This window comes from Sorex fumeus, unplaced genomic scaffold, assembly GCF_029834395.1.
Source record: "Sorex fumeus unplaced genomic scaffold, SorFum_2.1 ptg000055l, whole genome shotgun sequence".
Taxonomy (NCBI): Eukaryota; Metazoa; Chordata; class Mammalia; order Eulipotyphla; family Soricidae; genus Sorex; species Sorex fumeus.
The window spans coordinates 3,937,827-3,960,387 of record NW_026606112.1 but is presented as its reverse complement, the minus strand read 5'-3'; the positions used below and the strand labels follow the sequence as shown (position 1 = coordinate 3,960,387).

Here is a 22,561-nt window from a genome sequence, read left to right as displayed (position 1 = left end):
TGGCACCCGGCTCTTCCACTGCTGTGAGAAGTTGATCACCTCTACGAATGTAAAAAACCAGAACAAAACAAGAAAAACCTTCGAAATAGTATTTCTGGCCTATTCTGCTACTGAAATTTTGGAGGACATGTCTTCTGACACAGAGAAAAATTAAGTATTCCGAGGCCGCGCAGGGACTTGCATGTGTGTGTGTGTGTGGGGGGGGGGGGGGGGGGTGCAGGGAGGTGGCCGCAGGGGGTAACACGACCTTGATCATGGCATCACTCTCCATGGCATTGGGGTCCTTGTCGTCGGCCTGAGAGTCCTCATCGTTCAGCTCCTCGCTGTACTCCAAGTCCTGCGCCAGCCCCACACTGCTGTGCCGGGAGGGCTTCAGACTCTGCAGCGAGTACGGGGTGAGGTGGGCTTCTCTGTTGTAAGCCCTAGTGAAGGCTGCTTTCACCTGAGGACAAGGAAGGAGGGAGTGTTTCAGCTGGAAGCTCCCTACGATGCCAGTGCACAGACACTTGGTGTCACTTCTCTTAAGAGAAGTTCTGTGCATTTCTTTTCTCCCCATGACAATCTTTACAGAGCTCAGGAGTCAAAAAGGTAAGGAGCACAGCCGGAGAGACTGAGACAAAGAGAAAAGTGAGCAGACGGGGCCGGACAGACAGCACAGTGAATGAGATGCTGCCTTGCATGCATCACGGGAGGGAGGGAGAGAGGGAAGGAACAAAAGAAGGTGACTTGATGTCATTGATTTTCATCTGTCTTCCATGTTCTCCACAATTCTGCAATGATATGCAGTGATGCACACATGAAACTGATATGTTATGACTCCATCTCACTTCCATAAAAGGCAATAAACAAATCCAGACAGTGAATTAATATGTTTTAAAAGGCTCACAATAAGGTACAAGCTAAAGCTGGTCTTTAATTACCAACTACATAAATTACCTTTACCATAATATTGGTTACTTCAAAAGATAAACTTGAAAAGCTTTAATTTCCAGCTTCTAAACATAACTGTAGGACAAGTCCATGAATTCTGTCTGAAGACGTCTGCTAGAAGTTACCTTCACCATTAAATCAGGCCAAAATTCTAAAGACAATATATAGAGAATCTTTTCAAGATAGGTTGTTTTCAAGATACTGGATATAACCTATTCACACTGTGTCACTTGTTTTTCATGTTTATTGCATTAAGTAGCAATGCACTATTATGTTAGAATGTGTGGCTGAAATAAACACTGAACCCCAAGGTTTGGCAGGCTAAGAAAAAGTTAACAGGGCTACTGCCACAGAGGCGGGGTGGGGTGGTGGGAAGGATGCTGAGACCATTGGTAGTGGAGAATGGGCACTGGTGGAGGGATGGGTACTCGGTCATTGTATGACTGAAACGCAAGCATGAAAGTTTGTAACTCTGTAGCTGTACCTCATGGTGATTCACTAATAAAAAATTAAAAAAAAAAAAAGATGCATAACAATTAAAAAAATTAATACAAAAGAAAAGAAAAAGTTTACAGGGCTAGAAAGATAGTACACTGTGTAGGGCACTTGCCTTGTATGTGACTGACCCAGGCTCAATTCCCAGTACCCCACACGGTGCCTGAGCACAGAACCAGGCCTAAGTCCTAAGCACCTTCAGTATAGCCCAATATAAAAGAAGCAAAAAAACAAAAGCTTACAATTCTTCAGCATCAAATACACTTTCTTTTCACAATTACATTCGATACCACCTAACTCTGACATTTGCTTCTCAAATCTTGCAGCAAACATAAATTTAAACTGTTAAGTTAAACCTCGGTATCTATTCTTTTTGTGCCCAGTCAGTACCTTTGGAAAGCACGGGCTATTTAAGAAGTAGCAAGCCTCTCGTGTGAGAAAAAAGCTTAAAAGCTTCCAAAACCCTGAGCGATGACAGGTGACCCACCAATGGATGAGCCGGTGGCTGCACGATTTACCTTGGGGTCCAGCTTGGAGAAGGGGCTGGGTTTGCCTCCCCAGCTGCTCAATTCCATTATGTTCTCAAAGTCCTCCTTCATCAGGTAATACGTGTCCATGAGAGCGACAACATCCTGGGCTCCTTCAACCCCTTGTGAAATCAAGGGCTGCACAAGTGCATCCCGTATGTGGGACAAATAGTCCAGATTCACAGTCCTCTTACTGGAGTGAGTTCTGAAACCAGAACAAGAGGCACACACACAGTCAGTGGCAGCCTCCCACCCACTCAACTGACCTGCCCGCACAGCAGGGGGCTCATTCCAATGGCTCAGCCTGGACAACAATCGCAGAATGGAACCGTCTTCAGCATGACCTTAAAGTCACGGCACCTCTACCACATGGCTTTCCTCCACAAATTAGTCAAGTGATAGAACAAGTGTGATGGTGATCATGCAAAATCAGGATCACAAAATAAGAGGCAATCCCCTCCTTGAGCCTTCAGTCAAGGCCAACAGCCGAACCTGTGATGGGTTTTGCTGGTCACGGAGAAGGGCTGAGCTTGGCACACGGCCACCCGGGTGCAGGCGCACTCACCTGAGGCTCATGTGCAAAGCCAGGTCCTGAACAATGCGGTCGTGCCTGCCCGTGGACGAGTGCTTGCCCAGCCAGCTGGGGAAGGAGGGAAACTGGGTCATGAAGCCCCTCATGAGCTCTCCAGGAAGAACACTGGCATAAATGGCCTGAAAAAGGAAGTGGCAGTCCAGAGCTTAAAGGCAGCGGAGTGGACAGCCTGGGAAAACAAGGCCATGCCGGCCGAGTCCCTGAGCCCTCACGGGGCTGACCGGAAGCACCCCCTTGATGTGGCTGGAGAGACCGTTCAGGGTCCAGGGCGCCTGCCTTGCACGCAGCCGACCCAAGCATGGCACCGCGTACGGTCCCGAGCCAGCCAGGAGTGACCCCAGAGCAGAGCAAGGTGTGCCTCCCCCTCCCCACAGAAACCCAGACCCAACCCGTTAGGCCTGTCGGAGATGTCACCCTCCCAGCTCAGCCTGCTCAGCGGAGTGTCACAGCATCCGAGTGACCAGAAAGATGTTCCCCAGTACAGTCACCACAGCATGCGAGAGCTGAGCATGGGTGGTCTAAGGGTCACAGAAGAAAGGAAACTCGCACTCAAGAGCGGACAGAGTAAGGGGCCGCTTTAGGGCCAGCTGCGCCCTGAGCTTCTACTGCGGTGCCCCTGCCAAGACTGAAACCCAGGGCTGCACAAATAAGGACACGGCATCGACGCCAGCTACACGCCATCCGCTGAAGGGGGATATCAGGTAAATGTCACGCCCTGCTTATTTTATCAGTACCCCTCACAAACTTTCCTGAACAGAGCCTTATTTGGGGGGCTGATGTTCGGGAGCCCCCTAAGCCACACTGGCAGTATGGGAGAAGATCGCGGGCCCTGTTCAAGCACACCAGCCTTTTGCACTATCTTCCCAGCTGCTCACACTAAGTCAACTTCACGATAATCTTGCTTTTTGAATTTTTTTTTTTTTGAGGGGATGGTGTCTTCTGGGCTGGAGTGACAGCACAGAGGGTAGGGGTTTGCCTTGCATGCAGCCGACCCAGGTCCGATTCCTCCGACCCTCTCGGAGAGCCCGGCAAGCTACCGAGAGTATCCCGCCTGCACAGCAGAGCCTGGCAAGCTCCCTGTGGCGTATTCGATATGCCAAAACCAGTAACAACAAGTCTCACAGTGGAGACGTTACTGGTGCCCGCTTGAGCAAATCGATGAACAACAGGGAGGATAGTGATGCAGTGGGTGTCTCCCAAGCAATACTCAGGAAAAATCATTTTAAAGCTGGCTTAGCATCAAGAGGATTTACCGGAAACTCACTGGCCACCTATCACTGCCCAAATCAATTCCAACACTGTGCTATCAAAAGCTAATCATTTATAGGATTGTCTTGTGGCTCAGGCTTTCCCTGTGTTTCATATTATTTCTCTAGTATGACTTCTCAAAGGTATGATTATTAGATAAAGAAAAAAGAAAACATCCAAAAGATGACAAGGAGGTCTTTAAAGTCAGAATGAGTCTCTAGTCAATATAATCGATGAGGAGAACTAAAAGAGGAGGAAGCCTTCCAGACTCAGGCCATAATACTCTTATTAAAAATACAAAAAAACAAGAACAGATCATTTACAAATTTTTACAGCACTGGGCTTCTGGGAGGGCCCTCTGAGGCACAGCTTATGCAGGGAGACCATCAGCTATCTCCCTGAACCCACAAACCTCTGTTCGGGGTAAAAGATACATCTAAGGAATGGAGCTGCCAATCTCAAGCGTCTCCCTCCAGCACGAAAGAAGAAAATCAGAATTCATCCATCAGGAACCACATGGGAGAGCGAAAACAATGAAACAAAGAAATGAACTCAAAGTAAAACAGCAAATGAGGAGACTTCTGACTCTAAATTTAATGACCCAAATCAAATTTCCACTTACTGAAAGCAGCTTGAAACAATGAAAAATAAGGCTGATTCAATAAGCAACAGACTGTGAAGTGCTTTATCCTCTAACAGATTGCAGTTTTGCCATAAGAGCCATAACCAGCGGTTGCATCAGAATTTTAAAGATTCCAGGAACCGAAAGCAGTTCTGGGCTCTTGAGCCAAAGCCGTGGCCACACCTGCTTACCTGTGTGGGCAGAAGGTTCCAGTTCTGCATACTCCGGATCTGACGGTCCACAAGGTCCCCGTCACAGATGCTGTCAGCAGCCCTGCTCAGCAGCATCAAGTGCTTTTTCATGTCACCTCTGTGGAAGGGGGACGGCGTCACGCCCCGCCCAGCCTGAGGTCACAGGAGGGGGCCCAGTCCACCCCTGGCGCGGCCGGAACACTCACCCCGCAGCAACAGGCTTCACGTGGACGTAGTTCTCCTGGACAAACAGTGGTGCTATGGAATAATCATGGAAGAAGAGATCCGACTTATCTACCAACGACATGTGAGCTGTCTCCTCACCGGCCGCAAACACTTTCCGGGCAACATCAAACGGACCCTGGAAAGAGAAAAGGACATGCCCGGTAATAACCAACACCCCGGCAGTGGCAGCACCAACGGGCACTCGGCTGTCGATGGGGATGCAGAGCAGATCAGCCACTGTGGATGACAACAGCTGGGTGGTTCCTTACAAAACTGAAATCCAGCAGTCAGGCTCTGCGGTGATTATCTTAAAAAATAGGAAACTTCTGGGCAAAGGAAAAGCCTGACAAGGAGACTTATGGCAACTTTATTTAAAATTGCCAAAACTTGAGGCTAGAACAATAGTACAGCAGATAGGGAGCTTGCCTTGCACACGGCTAACCTGGGTTCGATCCTGTGTGGTTCCCCATGCCTACCAGGAGTAATCTCTGAGTACAGAGCCAGGGGTAAACCCGAAGCACCAACCAGGGATGATTCCAAAATCAAAAATAATAACAATAAAATTGCCGAAACTTGAAAGCAACCAAGATGTCCATCGATAGGTGAATGCAAACTGTAGCACATGCAGGTTCCAGAACTGACCACCAAGGGCGAGGAAGGAGGAAGGAAGGGACTTTATGTAACACAAGGCGTCTGGGTAGGGTGGGGGTGCGTGGGGGGCTGTCTTGTGCACTTTGGTGACAGTAAGATGTGGTAATTAAGGTATACATCAAAACCATAAGCTTTAATATTACTGTAACCATGTTGCCTAAACTATAATATCTTAATACTCTCTTTCACTTTTAATTAAAAAACAAAACAAAACAGATTCACAACCAGATGATGAAATAAGTGGGTCGCCGGGGGGAAATAAGGAGGAGCCTTAAATAGACACTGCAGAGTATCGAAAGGCAACAGCTGCTCAGTTCCAGCTGTTTCAGCTAAGTGACAGTTTGAGAAAGGGGCCTAGGAAAACATGGGTTCAGGGGAAGGGGGAGAGAAACAGAAGATTGTGAAGCGGTAAAAGGATTTTGTACGCAGTTACAAAGGGAGATGTCGGTCCACAAGAACAAAAGCAACCGGTGCTGGCGCGGATGTGGCGAGAAAGGGACCCTCCTTCACTGCTGGTGGGAATGCCGGCTGGTCCAACCCTTTTGGAAAACAGTATGGACGACTCTCAAAAAATTAGAATTTGATCTGCCATTTGACCCAGCTATAGCACTCCTGGGAATATATCCCAGAGAGGCAAAAAGGTATAGTCGAAGTGACATCTGCAATTGTTTGTTCATTGCTGCACTCTTTACAATAGCCAGAATCTGGAAAAAACCTGAGTGCCCAAGAACAGATGACTGGTTAAAGAAACTTTGGTACATTTACACAATGGAGTACTATGTAGCTGTTAGAAAAGATGAAGTTATGAAATTTACATACAAGTGGTACTACATGGAAAGTATCATGTTAAGCGAAATGAGTCAGAAAGAGCGGGATAGACACAGAAAGATTGCATTCATCTGGGGAACATAAAGCAACAAAAAGGGAGAGTAACACCCAGGAATGGCTGAGATTAGTACCAGGAATTTTGCTCCATGAATGGAAGGCCAGCCACAGGCTCTAGGTGAAAAGGAAGCTCAGATAGAGAAGAGAGTACCAAATGAAGGGTGTTGTGAGGGTCCTCCCAGGGTGGGAGAAGCATGCTAAAAGTAGTCGATAGACCAAACATGATTGCCACTCAAAGCCTCTCTTGCAAAACACAGTACCCAAAAGAAGAGAGAGAGAACAAGGGGGAATACCCTGCCACAGAGGCAGGATGGGAGGGGGGGGGATGAGGGGGGGGGGATGCTGGGACCCATGGGGATGGATGACGGGCACTGGTGGAGGGATGGGCACATGATCATTGTATAACTGAAACCCAAGCACAAAATTTGTAAGCCTGTAACTGTACCTCATGGTTTTTCACTAATAAAAAAAGAAAAAAAAAATCATGGGCAAAAAAAAAAAAAAAACACAAAGGGAGATGTCGGGTGCACGGCATCATATGGGTGTTAACCCCGCGTGGAAGCCACGGAGACAACTCAACAGACTGAGTGCATGTTGCAGCCCCAGGTCCAATGCCTGTCACCACAAGGTCTCCTAAGCCATCATCCAGGAGCAGCTCTTGAGCTCCACTGGGTGGGCACCCAAACCAAAGCAAACAAAAGAGCCCGTAAGATAAACAACACCAAGAATAGAGACTAAATATAAACTATAAAGATTTTATGAAGGGCAGGAGTGTATAGAAAATCTTCATGTCACCCCTGCAACACCAAAAATTGCCAAGTCCCTGAGCCCTGGGAGTCAGGCTGTCCCTTTCCTACTCCCACCCCACGCCAGCTCTCGTGGGGCTGACCGGAAGCACCCCCTCAGAGTGGCCAGAGAGACCGTTCAGGACCCAGGGCGCCTGCCTAGCACACAGTCGACCCAGGCCTGGCGTTAAACTTGAAAGGATGGCTAGGAGTGAAATGCGTTCACTAGGCTGATGTCTTTCTGTTTTAAAAAACAATTTTACCTTGAAAAAAGTTATGGAGGGGCCGGAGGCAGGAGCAATAGCACAGCAGGTAGGGCGTTTGTCTTGCACACAGCCGACCCGGGTTCGATTCCTCCACCCCTCTTGGAGAGCCCAGCAAGCTACTGAGAGTATCTAGCCTGCACGGCAGAGCCTGGCAAGCTCCCCGTGGCGTATTCGATATGCCAAAAACAGTAACAACAAATCTCACAATGGAGACGTTACTGGTGCCTGCTCGAGCAAATCGATGAACAACGGGACGACAGTGCTACAGTGCTACATGGAAAATATTCACTGAAATTAGAAACAGTTTTTATGGGGCCAAAGAGATAGCAGAGTGGGCAGGGTGCTTGCTTTGCATGCTGCCAACCCAAGTTCAATTCCCAGCAGAGGGTGTATGGTCCCCCACGCCTGCCAGGATTGAGTCCAGAGCACAGAGCCAAAAGTAAGCCCTGAGCACTGCCAGGGCTTGACCAAAAACAAAAACCAGAAGTTTTTTAAAAGGGGAAAAGAAGGAAACACAGCTGCATGTATCTCTGATTATAAATAAGCATAGATTCCACAGACATATCAAAGAACTATAATAACTATTTCAATTGAGCTACTAGCTACAAAGTAAGTGCTTTGTAGCTTGAGGATAATCCTTTAAAAATGAACATTTATTTTTACCAGTTTGATGTCCTTTTTGGCTCTGTGAGAGTCAGCCTTGGCCTGGTCATAGGTTAGTGCCTTATTTTCTGCACACCACATACTCAGATTGTGTAAAACCTGGAAGAATCGTAAATAAGATACTGTCAAAATGGAAAATACAGCCCCATGCCCCACTCAACAGGCTGAGAGATTAAATAGGAAAAAAACGTCAATCACAACATATTCAATTTACCTGTCTGATATCTTGATTGGCCCCTAAAATTATTTCATTCATTGCTGGAGGAGGAATCTTTAAGCCTTCTTTAAATGCAATAGATAGCATAGCGCCCTGAAATGGACCAAGGGGATACAAAACGCAGTCAGATATTCTTAAAACATTTAACAGGTAGCTTAAAAAACTAACGGTAATAAAACTGATGGAGAAAAAAACCCAAACATCATACCTTAATCTGCTCAACCCGAGGTCTTTGAAAACGAAGATCAAAACAATAATGAACCAAAGAGCGAATCTTGGGATGATTTCTATCATTGCACATACAAATAATGGGGATTTTTGTGTGTTTTATCAGGCCAATTAATTCCTAGAAGGCAGATTCACAGCACAAGAGTCATTATTAAAACAAGCCATTTCATCTAGGCATTTTTCAGTTTTTAAAAACCCCTCAAGCCTCCAATGCCACCAGTATCACAGTGTAGTTAGCTCTTGAAGCTCTTTTTGCAAATGAACAGCTGGCGGCTCCCTGGCAGGGCTCTGCTACCTTACCTGGATCCCGCCCCTGTCCTCGTTCCCTGCCATGCCGTCCACTTCGTCCATGATGAGCGCGTGTTTCAAGCTCCCGGGAGAACCGCCACCTGCCCACAGGGAAAAGCAACCGGATGGGGCACAGATAAAGTGCGGCACAAAAACGGCTTTGTTAAGAAAAAAAAAAAATCAAAAACACAGATGCCAGGCTGCTTTCCGGGACAAAGTGAGTCAGAGGAGACTGCAGAGGAGGAGCCCCAAGGTCCCTCTGTGGGAGAAGTCGGCGGCCAGTCCACCTCCCCCCTTCAGAGCTGGTCTCCACCTACAAACACATGGGCCCCAACGCAGGTACCTGGTCTGCACCCACTCTGACGATCAGGCCTCTCATCAGTTTTTAAAGGTAAACATGTTGGTTTAACATTTCTTTTTTCTGTAAGGAGCCTTACTAAGGGAGGAGAGGAACTGGAAGGGAAACACGGGATTCTCTGAGAGAGAAGCAATGTTGGGAACACTTGCCCCGAGGAAGGACTTGGGCAGCTCCAGGTTGGAGAGCTGTGAAGTGGTCAATGCTGCAGCTGGAGCCGGGGGCAGGGCCCCAGGTACACGGCGCTGTGGAGCACCACACACCCCACTAGTCACCAGCACAGAGCAGGACAGTGTGCCCATCTTCTGCTCGTATGTGCAACACTATGTCCTTGAGCACACATGTACACATAGAGACATTGTCAGATACATCTGTGTGTCAGTCACTTCTGTTGCTATGTGTCTGCACAGACAGTGAATTCAGCTTCTGCTGCTATCCTAGAAATGGGATTTCTGGCCTACATGGAGTGTTTCGTGTGCGTTGGAGAACCGCAACCAGACTGCTTTCCCGCCTTGCCCCAACTTACCTTCCACCAGCTGACCCGAGAGTGCCATTTCCTGAGCAACTCATATCTAGTCAGGATTTTCTGCCGTGGCAAGAACAAACAATGCAGGTGCACCTGACGCCTGTCGCAGGTTCTAACTACACAGTGTGTGTGTGTAACTCGGGCAGCCATCTGCCCCGTCAGTTCTGCCCCACCCCCACCAGCTACCCTGGGAAATACCCGCACCTTGCCTTGAGTTTCCCGGTGGCTAGGCTGGAACCCAGAACCTCATGCGTAAGAGCAAACTAGCCGGAGCTACGTGCTCAAAGCCTGTTCCCTTCTCCACTACCTTCCTCCGGAAACAAACTCTCCTGCCCACAGACAAGTCTTGGTCATTTTTAGGCACCCTCGATGTTGCCCTTTCCCTATGGCTCTCCCCAATGTCCCACAGAGAACTGCTGTTTAACAGACAAGTGTCGCCTATCTCAAATCTCACACTGTTATTTCCTTTCACTTTCCATAGGATTCACCTGTGAATCCTCTAAAGTCAAAGGTAAAATGCATTTTAAATTCTGTATGTAGGGACAAAGAAATAGTCCAGCGAGAAGGCGCTAGCCTGCCCTGCATGCACCCATGGGTTAGAGCCCCTGCACTGCATGGTCCCCCAAGCACTGTCAGAAGTAGCAAAAACAACAACAAAACCTTTGTGTATACATTATCTTTTTTTTTTGGGGGGGGGGTCCTAGGGGGCATACCCAGGGGTATACACCTGGTTCTACACTCAGGAAACACTCCTGGAAGGGTTTGGTAGACCACTGGTGATACCAGAGCTCAAACCCACATTGGCCACATGGAAGGCAAACATCCTACCTGCTGTACTGTGTCTCCAGGCCCCTGAACATACATTTCTATTACATTCTCATAAAACTTTGAAACCTAAAACAAGGTGACCGGTCCTACATGAATTACATCGAAGGCTTTTCTAATTCGATCATTGACCACAGTGAATTTAGCAAAGCGCCACGCATCGGCCATTCCTAAATATTGAAATGAATTTGGCTTTCTTGCATAACCGAAAGGGGGAAAAAAGTTCAAAAAGCCACATACTTGAATAAAAGCCTTTGATGCTGGTATTATTCAGTGACTCGGCCACAATCTCCTTCAAACTGCTCCTACTCCGAGTGTCACTTGCATTCAGTTCCACGTAGCTATATCCCAATTCCTAATCAAAACACGAAAACCACAATCACAATGCAAATCAGGATCAGAAAAAAAAGATGATGAATAATTAAACAGGATAGGTGATGAAAGAAAAGTAATGCAGCACGACACTAATAATAAGATTAGCTATAATAGAACTCACAATATTAGGACCTTAGAAAATATACAAACACTCACAGCTCGGTCTCAGAAGTCTCTACAGATGACTCACTAATTATCAGAGCATATTTATGGAGACCTTCTTAAGGTCTGCTGCTTAAAACTATATCCATCCTTGGGATCTGATAGTACCATGGGTACACGTGTGTGGCTGTTGATCGCCGGGACCGCCTATGTTTCCCTGTGCCCCTCCGGGAGCTCTACTCCTCCCCAAGTACCAAGTAAACAAAAACAAAGCAAAACAAATATCCACACAAGATTTCAATATCATATACAGAAATGAGCTATTCCAAGACACAGTATTTTACTTTTTGTTTATGAGCCACACCCAGTGGTTTCTGCTCCCCACCCCCCTTCCCCTCACAAGTGTATTTTTATTTTAAAACAGAGCAGAGAGTCAGGAACAGATAGGGTGTTTGCCTTGCACATGACCAACCAGAGTTTGATTCCTGGCACCCCTTACGGTTTCCAAAGCCCAATAGGAGTGATCCCTGAATGCTGAGACAGGAGCTCCTCAGCATCGCTGGGTGTGGCCCCGAAGCAAAAATAAACAGTCAAAATGCATATAATACTTAAACCAACAACAAAAAAAATTATGTGGTGGTTCTCACAACAAGAAGGGTGATGGGGCAGAGCTCAAAGATCCAGCAGTAAGTTAAAACCTCTCATCTTTTCATCCTGCCACCATGCACGGAGTGGTCTAACATGTGGATTGTTTGAGGTCATTCCGACACATGGACTCTGGTTGACCTTAGTGTCTCATCTCTAACAACGTAGTGGCCAAAGAGACACTAGCCCAGCAGGTCCCCACTGGCTAGCCACACACACTGTGCCTCCAGCAACTAAGCCCACTTCCCTGGCCATAGTGGTCGCACATGACTGGAAACTACATGGAGTTTAGCGTATAGAACAATCATGAGGGCACAGAAGATACTTGTACCTGTAAGGGTCCATTAAATGCATTCCTATAAAACCACATACCCAGCTGGGGAGAGGTGCTATGCATTTGGGAGGCCCGGGCTTGGTCCCAAGTATTGCCAGGAGGAGATCTCGAGCACCAATGTGGCCCAAAATGCAAGAATAATAAAAACTGAAATGGTAGGTCCTGAGCCAGAGCCACAGTACAGCGGGTAGGGTGCTAGGCTAGCACATGGCCAACCGGGTTAAACCCCCGGCATCTCCTGTGATCCCAATGGCCTGGGTTTGATCCTTGGTACACTTCCTTGTTCCCGAGCACCACCAGGAGTGAGCCCTGAGCACTGCAAGGTATAGCTCAAAAACCAAACCAATAATAATGGTAACAGGTCCTACACAGAAACTTAGCACACCGCCTGGTACATAAATACTACCTGCTATTAAAATTAACCATTTGCTTTTTTGAAAATGAAGATGACAAATTTCCCCACAACCCAAGCAAATTTGACAGATCTGATTTTCAAGCCAGAGAGGCTATTGAACTGACGTACTGCACACCCAGGTTGGTTCCCTGGGCACTGCCAACAGTGACTCCTGAGCACAGACAGAGCCAGGAGCCCTGAGAACCACTGTGTGCAATCCAAAAGCAGAAACAAAACCAGGGGCTGAAGAGATAGTATAGCGGGTAGGGCACTTGCCTTGCATGCAGGCGACATGCATTCAATTCCCAGCATCCCATATGGTCCTCCGAGCCACCGCCAGGAGGAATTCCTGAGTGCAAAGCTAGGAGTAACCCCTGTGCATCGCCAGGTGTGACCCAAAAAGCAAAAAAAAAACCAAAAAAACAAAAAACCAACACTGGGCCTGGCACGATAGCATGGGGCAAGGCACAGCATGGCGAGGGGCAGCCCCAGAAGCCCCTGGCACCACACAGTGGTCACACAGCAGGGCCTGAGCAGCACCACACTCTTACGCCCTCGTACTGAGCCATTGTCCAGACTGGTTGAGAAGTGGCAGGAGGGGTCCCCGGGCCTCCTGAGCATCATCTGAACCCCCAACCCACTCCAGAAGACTTAGCTTTAGAAAAGCCGATGCGCACAAGACTGAAACACAGCTGCCATCTCCAGACGGCACACAGGCACGCTCACCTTGGCCCTCTCCCACGGGGCCCACCAACACCCACCTGACAAACCAGAGAGGCCGTGGTGGTTTTGCCAACACCCGGAGGGCCCGAGAGCAACGCAGCCTTAAAACTGGAGCCGTCGTCTTTGCCGGCAAATTTACCGAACTTCGTCGCTAGGAAAAACATAAGTTCCAGAGGTTAACCTCGATTACCTACAACAGAGGGATAACTGCACATCCACTTAGCACTGAGCACCATTCTCCAGTTCTAAATGAGCAGAGTATGTTCTAGAAAGCATCAGGGGGAGCTTTCTGCGATGCTGAGAGAGATTCTGCTCGGCAGCTCACCTCCACCCCGGAGGGCAATCAAAACAAAAAGGAAACTTTAGAACTCCACATGTGCGTGCGGTTTCCTTTCCTACCCAGGCACAGGTCATGGCGTGGCGACATGGGCTCCTGCGCCAGGTCCACTGGCAGGCCCACGGCAGACGACATTCGGAAGCAGACCCCCTCCCCCAGAGAAGCAAGGGGAGTCAGAGAAACGGCCCTGGTCAGGACGTTATGGCCAGTAAGAACAGCCGTGCGGTCACAGAGGAGTGAGTGGAAGGGGTCTGTGGCACCTAACACGGCCCAGCCCACGCGCTCCCATCCTCCCTGCCTCTTGCGGCATCTACAGCTCTGAGCCTTCCTCCCGCAGGGCACCGGACACACACACGCACACACAGAGACACAAGTGCATGCAGCATGCAAACGCCAGCACGGGGCTGCTCAGTCACCGTGTTTCTTCTCTTCCGAGGGTGCCCGGTGCCAGCCCTGCAGCCAGCGCAGGAGCTTGTTGGCGCAGCTCTGCTCGCCCTGCTGCCCAATGATGGTCCTGAGTGAGGTCGGCTTGTACTTGTCCACCCAGAGTAAAAACTCTGCTCCGGTCGCTCCGCTGCCCTCAGCCTCGCTCGTCGGCCTGCGGCCGCCCCGTGACTCCTGGGCCAGCGGCTCCCTGCCCCGTGGGCCCCGCTGAGACGGGCTCCGCGCCTGTCTTGCTGGCGTGAGGGAGTCGCCCTTTTGGGGAGTCAGTCTGGTCCTTTTAGATTCCGACTCCTTCTTAGGGGTCAGACTCATATTCCTTTTCCCTGGGCTGTTTTTCTGGGGTGTCCGCTCCAATTTAGACTTTTCTTTCTTCATCTGGGGAAGAAAAGACGGGAACACAGGGGGAAAGGAGCCAGGTGAGACGCACAGCACCTCCATCCCAAGGTACAGATGCCAGAACAGGCTGAGAAGGGTGAGAAGCACGTGCCAGAAGGCAGGTGGAGGGGCGCCAAGGCCCACTTCTCTCCTTCCACAAAGGCCTCGTGAGCTGAGGGACCATGAGCAGCAAACTCAACCAAAGGCACCCAAACAAAAAGAGAGAACTACAGGTTGGGCACTTGCTTGCATGGGGACCTGGGTTTGAAGTTCGGCATCCCCTATGGTCCCCAGAGCATGCTGGTCTCCAAACGGCTCTGGCAGAAAACCCCAGAGTCCAAGGTTTGTTAGTAAGTTGGCATCTCCCCCTTTCCCAGAGAGCTAATGTGGGTTGGGTTTCTGTCACAACTGGGAAAAAAAAAAAAACCCAAATACAGTTCTGACTGAAAATAAGCTTATCATGCTGATATGCATGACACAACTTTTAAAAAATGATTAGCCCAGCAAGTGGGCAAAAAGCATGGGAAATGTAGTAGGGAGACAGGTAACCACACGGCAAATGTATTAGGTAGATGGAGTAACTGCATAGGAAAGGCAGTAGGTAGATGGGTACCCTCATGGGAAACACAGTAGGTAGATGGTAACAGGGTAACTGTGTGAGAAATATAGCAAATAGGTAGGGTAACTGCAGTCTTTTGTGTTCTCTTCACATTCCTTTGAGAACGGTAAGACTAAAGCATAGCCTACTATTTAAAAGGAAATAGGGAAGTTCAACTGTAATTTAAAAAGGGGGGGAGATTAATTTTACAGCCAATAGGCCCACGTGTATCCAAGAAATGTCTCCATAAAACATCAACAAAGTTATAAAACATCAAAATATAAATAAGTCCTTTTAAAAAAAATTTGGAAGCAGGGACTTTGTTGGTTTTGTTTATTTGGGGAATGGGGGCAAAGGGAGGATTGTGTCCCTGCTCCCAATCCAGTGCTCAGAGGACTCTGGAACTGGGGAGCCCGCGAGCCACACCTGTGCCCCAGCCCTCTGAACCATCTCCCCAGCCCATACCAGTCTCATTTTAAACAGACCTCAGCTTCAACTGCTATTTCGTACTTGGACTTCTTGCCTGGCATGGTTCGAATCAGATTCAGTAGGCCATCCTCATCAATAATTTTGGTCCCCAAGGCTGCTGCCTATTGATGAAAACATGCAAATCATTAAAACTCCACCCATACCCTTTACTATTCGGAAGAAAAGCAAGAAAAATACGTCTATATATACACACGACTGTAGGGAGGTGAAAAACCACACCTTAAGTAAGTTAACTGACTGAAGCATTCTCTAAAAATAAACAGGCACCCTTCAAAAAGAAAAAACACCAGATGTGCCCCTGAACTCGGCCAGCACCTGATGCACATGACAGGGCTTCTGCAGAGAGCCTGACCCTCCCCACCTCTCATCCTCTCCCCAGGACTGAATCAGCAGACTGCCCCCCACCTTCTTCCTGCTAAACAGGCTCCTGCCCGGAGAGTGCTACTTAGAGACATCTCCAAGGGGCACTCAGATGGTGCTGGGTCCAAGAACTGGCAAAGAGGCTGGAGCGATAGCACAGTGAGTAGGGTGTTTGCCTTGCCTTGGAAGCGGCCAACCCGGGTTCGATTCCCAGCATCCCATATGGTCCCAAGCACCGCCAGGAGTAATTCCTGAGTGCAGAGCCAGGAGTGACCCCTGAGCATCGCTAGGATTGACTCAGGGTCTCATGCATGCAAAGCATGCACTGGCTACTTCACCCCATTCCCTGCCTTTCTAGGAAGACTCCCAACAGAGCTGCTTCTGGGAAGACTCACTGGAGGTTTAGGGATGGAGGCTTGTGAAAAGCAGGCTCTTTATCACTCAGGGACATGCCAGGAACCTCCCACAGGGAAAGCCACTGCTGCTGCCTGCGTTGGCTCAGTCTTTCAGCCTGGCGAGGCAGCTTCCCTGCAGTGCTAGGTGACATGCATGAAGGTGAATTGGCCCCAGCTCATGACGAGCCAAGCTATACCACTGAGCCACTGGATCACCCTTGTTGACCTCTCTGGGTCCCCCGTTAGGTGCAGAAAAGCAGCAGTCCAACAGCTGAGGCCAGGGTGAGCCATGGATCATTATTTAGTGCTAAACACCATCTTGACAGACCCAAGCACTCCCAATAAGAACACAGCCACTCTCAAGGCCAACTGAGAAGGAAATGGCATTTGCTCTGATCTTCAGTAAAAAATAGAAAAAAAAAATAATAAATCCTACACTAAGCTAGCCAGAGAATCAGTGAGACTCGGTCTTCATCTGGAAACACCCAAACCTGAGGTAGACACCAACACTGCTCTGTGGAGAATTAGAAATGACACTGATAGGTGACTGTCACTGTCACTTGGCCTGGTAAAGGGCGCGAGTCCGGAGGTTCCTACCTTGTCACTCTTGGACTGGCCACTGTCACGGCCCATGACCAAGTAGTTGGTTTTCTTGCTGACGTTGCCTGTTACTTTGCCCCCATACCGCTCAATCAGAGCCTTGGCCTCGTCCCGCTCAATGGACTCCAGCACGCCGGTGATCACAAACGTAAGCCCTTCCAAGCAATTCTCAGCTCCCTAAAGCAAAATATTCAAGCAAAGAGGAAATTACAGTCACTTTCCAAAGAAGGATCTGGCACCCAACTACAGGAGACTGACTCTTCTCATTTGACACGCTGTTTGAGGCATGAAAAACGGGCTGATGAGCCACCTCTAGCTCTCACCAGATAATCTCATCATCGGCCACCATGCAGATTGCACATCCTTCTCTCCCGGAACGAAACAGAACATGACACTTGCCATAAACAAGTCAGGTTGTTTCACTTGGGGTGCCCCAGAGGGGGGCAGGTGCAACCCTCCCCCAAAGGACCCAGGCCCGGCAGCCAAAAACCTCCCGAACCCAGCCGCCGCCACGCTGAGCCGCTCTCCACACACTCAGGCAGAACATCACCCACGAGTAAACCTATTCCTGGACCTTCAAACCATACACCATACCCATATTCCAAGATTATCCCACCACATTTGATAGGGTTCAAAGTAGGAAGCAACCAATCTTAGAGGGAAATAAACTTTTTTTTACAGATATATATCACTGTAACACCTGTAACTCTGCACTGTAGCACTGTCATCCCAATGTTCATCAATTTGCTTGAGTGGGCACCAGTAATGTCTCCATTCATCCCTGTCTCGTGCAAGTACCAATGGCATCTGCTCGCTCCAAGAACACGAAGTGAGACTTGTTGTTACTGTTTCTGACATATCAAATACGCCACGGGTAGCTTGCCAAGCTCTGCCGTGCAGGAAATATATATATACAGACACACACACACACACGTGTGTGTGTATGTGTATGTGTATATATAAAGCATACAAGGCTCAACCTTTAACAACATGTAAGTGATCTCTTATTGAAGGGCTTAATGGCCCCTGGGTGAAATACAACAATCTCCACACTCTTTCCTCTAAGGACACTTTTTTGTAGCGTTTTCAGTGGTTTTTCCTAACAGAAAATAAAAAATATATTATTTCGGTTCTGCTTTGGGGCAGGGATTGGGGTTCGGGATGGAAACATCCAAAATATGGTGGTGGGGGAGGTGTAATGGTGGTGGGATTGGTGTTTGAATATTAAATGCAATAAAATACTGTGAATTACTTTATAAAATAATATTATAAAAAAGAAAAAATGGGTTGGACATTTTCAGCATGGCAGAACTTGAAATTGAATCCCAAGAACACCTTCTATAGGCTAACATTAAATAAACTAATAAAATCAGCAATAAAAGACATTCCCAATACAGCTAATACAGCCTTTTAAGCTATCCACTCATACTTTTTCTTCCTTTTGGAGGGACTGAGCCCAAAGATTCAGACAACCAAGTATGAACTCTATCAGAGCGACAGTCTCAGACCCCGTGTTCATTACTTTCCAAAATATTTAACCTAGATATTTAAACAAAACAGTTAAATTAGATATTTAAATATCTAATTAACTTGATCATTTTAATTAAGCAATCAGATGAAACCCACTGACAGAATTCCCTGTTGTTTGAATTTGAAGAACTAAGCAAGGCTTTTGTTCCACCACTTCTCTGCCTGACTACCCACCAAGTAAATCTCACCACTTTCCCCTTCCGTAAAAAAAAATCAAAGGCCACTCAATTCCTCTTTTGCAAACCACAGCACCCAAAAGGAGAGAGAGAACAAAAGGGAATGCCCTGCCACAGAGGCATGGTGGGATGGAGGGGTGGGAGGGATACTGGGATCCGTGGTGGTGGGAAATGGGCACTGGTGGAGGGATGGGTACTCGATCACTGTATAACTGAAACCCAAGCACAAAAATCTGTAACACTACAACTGTACCTCATGGTATTTCACTAATAAAAATTTTTTAAAAAATCAAAGGTCAGATTATCTTATCTAAGGAAATAATACAAAGGACAATGGCCAGAGAGAGGTGGAAGCGAGACATTTTTCATTAGAACCATGCATACATGTCTTATAACTTTTTTGCTGTTTTATTTTTTTGCAATGGCTCGATAAAATTATGCTATCATATAAAATGGAATTCATGTAAACCATTCCAAGACACTTCCAACTCCTTGAATAGAACATTGAGACCAATACAGACTTCAAGCAGGCTCGAAAAGCAGCTGCGAAACAAAACTCAGCACCCCAATACAAGTGAGTTCAATGCTTCAACGTCCAGGCAATAATACTTGCTTAGGAGAAATAAAACACAGCTAAGAATCTGGGTGAAGGGAAAGATGTGACTAACAGCACCTGGGGGTCCTTTTAAGTCTTAGAATTCTTGGCTTGAAACAACCAAAAATGCATGCGCCTAAAACCTCCTCCACATTCAAAATAACCCCGAGTGCCAGTACTGAATCATGATGTCCATGAGCATGTGCTCTCCTGCTGCCGGTGTATGACTGCCCGTCCGCTGCTGCTGGAAACAAGGGCAATAATCCCGGGCCTCCGCTCCCCATAGTCCTCTTACCGTTGGAATTTCCTTGGACCCGAGAGCTTTGGGGCCCTCTCGATTCAAGTAGCTCCGATAAGCCTGATAATTGGTGCGTCTCTTTTCAGAATCCTCAGGACTGATAGACTGTGGGAGTAAGAAATCAAACAAGATCATGCAGAACTCATATAAAAGTGAAACTAACAACACACTAATAATCAAACAGTTGTAGGTGTCTGGTTCTGAAATCAACATGTTAGCCCCAAAATTGCTCCTGGATTTCCACCTTCATGGCAAAGAAATATCCCTGCACTAGCCTTCCTCAAACCTCTCTGTGCTTTACCGAGGAAGGGCACATGAGATGCCTGAATCCAAGTTGCCAGCCCCAAGCAAAGAAATAAAAAGCAGAGCTTCTAAAACTCACTTGGATTTTATTTAAGTTCTATTCCATAATATACCGATGTGTATTTTAACGGGAAAATCAAATTCTTCCCAAGTAAACCTTATCACATGAGAAGATACCCTATACAGGACACACCCCTAAAACACTGGCCTAACCTTCACCCCCACACACCCCTTCCCCGAAACACACACAACTGGGGCACAAGCAGGCCAAGGTGAGAATTAAAGGCTTCATGGGACCAGCTGGCTAAAGCCAGGGGCAAGCATTCCTCCCCAAAGCACACACATTGGTCATCCTAGCACTGTCTCCTCAAGCTATAATCTCTCCCAGGCAGCTTCTCCAAGGCGATCTAGACCTGGTGTCTCTCAGGAAATCCTGGAGGGATGGTGTAAATTATATAAGCCCAGATAAATTTCCAAGTTTCTAGTTAAAAGAAATGAGGTATGGCAGAGCTTGTGTACAGAAGGGAAAAACATCTCAGATCACTCTGAGAAGGGCTTACAGGATAGTCTGTCTCCTCCCCACCTCTATTTTACATTGCTCTTGTAAGTCACTTCAAATAGTTTTGTGGGGTTGGGTGGAACTAGGCCATACACCCAGTGCTCAGGGGGCTACTATTCCTGGCTCTATGTGCACAAGTGACCCCTGGTGGTGCTCAGGGAACCGTATGCGCTACCAGGAATTCAAAGTGGGGTGAAGTGGAATGCAAGGCAAGTGCTGAGCCCATTACTTATCTCTCCTGTTTCAAATACCTTAGAGTAGACAAACTTCTACATAAAAACATGATTTAACCAACAAAAGAAGCTGCTTTAGTCATGCTGAAAGTTAAATACAACCTCCCAGGATGGTCCTGGTGCACAAGTCCTACCACACCCCATTTCTTTGAACAACTCTGCCTTTTCAGCAAAGTTCTCCGAGGACCACATGCTTTCAGGGAACTAGAGAGCTTATTAAAATGCTGCTGTCTGGATTACATACTCTGGAAAAGCAGGCTTTAAACAAGCTTCGCAGGAGAGTCTAATGCAAAACCAAATAGGAAATTAGTCACATAAAACACTGATTCGATGACAGTAGTAAGTAACTATGACCTACAAACTTAAGCTTTGATGGAAACACATTTATGAAACCAGAATTGTTTGAACAAGATAAATTAAATGTATTAAATACACTTGATTCCCCTCAAGCTGCTTAACTTTTCTAAGTCATTTGTGCACCAACATTGAAAACTGTAGTGAAGAGAATCACTTCAAGATTCTCTCTCCTTTAATGAGAAAAGCCTCTGTAAATGAACACATTTAGAATGTGCCTAGAGAAAAACATTCATCCACCAGATAAGTATTTAGAGAAGAAAAATCTGAGACTAAAATGTTAATTGTTCCCTTAGGCGTATTTATTATGGATGTGCACTGACCATAAACAAAAGCATCTGGAATCATTACCACTTCACAGTCCTGCACTAAAAATAATGGCAATGAGCAGCTAAAACAGACAAAAGTCTACATTTAGTTCTAAGTGCCTAAGAGGCTTGAAGAAACTGTGATTTTGCATTATAAATCTAAGGTGGGTACAAACTGGTCATTTTAAGAGGCCATTTGCTTTTTCAAGTATTTTGGGAAACTTCCAAAAACTGTTCTCCAATATTTCACTAATTTTTCCCCCTTGGGAAAAGTGATTGTATGTCAACCCTATCATTCAAAACAAAAAGGAATATACACAAGGGCCAGGGAGGTGCCACACAGGATGGGAGCAGTGGCCTGGCATGCAGCAGCTCCCAGCACTACATCCTCTGATCACTGCCAGAAACCAACCCTCTTCTCCCAGCACTTAGCTGGGAATAGACCCCAAGCACCGCCAAGTGTGGTCCAAAAGCAAGAGGAAATTTTTTAAGAAAGGGTATACCATTCAGGACAAATCCAAACACAGATTTCTTCTGCACCGGGATATTATAGCAGGTCGTTATATGCATAACCTTAAGAGGTTCTGTTACTATTTCTATTTTGCAAGCGAGGGAGTCAAAAGCAGAGAAAGAAGTAACTGGACCAAGGACCCACATAGGAATAAAACTCTCTCAACCTGTTTTCTCATCTTGAAAATTTCAAGTGCCTCGCTGACTTCTTATGAAGATTACAAGATACCATGTGAAGTAGCACAGTAAGCAATCATAATAAATGAGTCTACCTAATGTAACTATACTAACGATCTATAGTCTGCAAGAACTTCTCAACATGATAACAATTTATAAAGGCAGCAGTGAACCTGGAAATAATCAAACCGAGATCAAGACACAGCTCCAAGATAATGTATACTTTTAGAGTACCTCTTTTTTAGCTGGAGAACCTTTGGTTTTCTTAGGAGTTTTTGTCTCTCCTTTCAATTCATTAGCATTTTCTTTTCTTTTTGAGGCCAAAGGTGCTGTTCCTTTATAAACATGCTCTTCTTTTTGTTTCAAAAGGGTCAACTTGGAACTGATATTTGGAGAAGATGGCTCTCCTATTTTGTGAGCTAATGACTTGGAATGTTGTTGAGGTTTTTTTGGACTTTCACATTTAATTTGTTTCTCGGGACTACAGAACATTTCATCTGAAAATTTTTCAGCTTTTACTAGAAAGAAGGACAAGATGATGACTATTGTTTAAGAAAAATGACAGTATCATGATCATATTTTCAACTAGATCATCTTAGTACTGCAAGCTATGACATGCTGATTTCCCAACACATGAAGATTCCAATGTTTACACTCAGTTTATACAGCACATTTTTGGTTCTTTTTTTTTCTTTTGGCTTTTTCAAGTATTGTATTGCTCAGGGGTCACTCCTGACTCTGCACTCAGGAATTATTCCTGGTGGTGCTCGGGGGACTATATGGGATGCTAGGAATTGAACCTGGGTCGGCCGCGTGCAAGGCAAACAT

General features: G+C 46.8%; 1 protein-coding gene across 2 annotated transcripts in view; it reads right to left on the bottom strand.

The window, feature by feature from the left end:
- The window catches only part of RFC1 (replication factor C subunit 1), a 61,396-nt gene that overhangs the window by 1,613 nt on the left and 37,222 nt on the right, over positions 1–22,561 (bottom strand). For both annotated transcript variants that reach the window (XM_056125614.1, XM_056125615.1), the window contains exons 9-24: positions 21,968–22,251; positions 19,287–19,394; positions 16,688–16,867; positions 15,332–15,436; positions 13,846–14,248; positions 13,131–13,243; positions 10,760–10,874; positions 8,826–8,914; positions 8,506–8,643; positions 8,295–8,390; positions 8,081–8,179; positions 4,812–4,966; positions 4,606–4,723; positions 2,518–2,663; positions 1,944–2,157; positions 248–442 (exon numbers count right to left, since the gene is read on the bottom strand). In XM_056125614.1, coding sequence (XP_055981589.1) covers positions 248–442; positions 1,944–2,157; positions 2,518–2,663; positions 4,606–4,723; positions 4,812–4,966; positions 8,081–8,179; positions 8,295–8,390; positions 8,506–8,643; positions 8,826–8,914; positions 10,760–10,874; positions 13,131–13,243; positions 13,846–14,248; positions 15,332–15,436; positions 16,688–16,867; positions 19,287–19,394; positions 21,968–22,251 — 2,558 coding nt within the window. The remainder of the gene's footprint in view (positions 1–247; positions 443–1,943; positions 2,158–2,517; positions 2,664–4,605; positions 4,724–4,811; positions 4,967–8,080; positions 8,180–8,294; positions 8,391–8,505; positions 8,644–8,825; positions 8,915–10,759; positions 10,875–13,130; positions 13,244–13,845; positions 14,249–15,331; positions 15,437–16,687; positions 16,868–19,286; positions 19,395–21,967; positions 22,252–22,561) is intronic.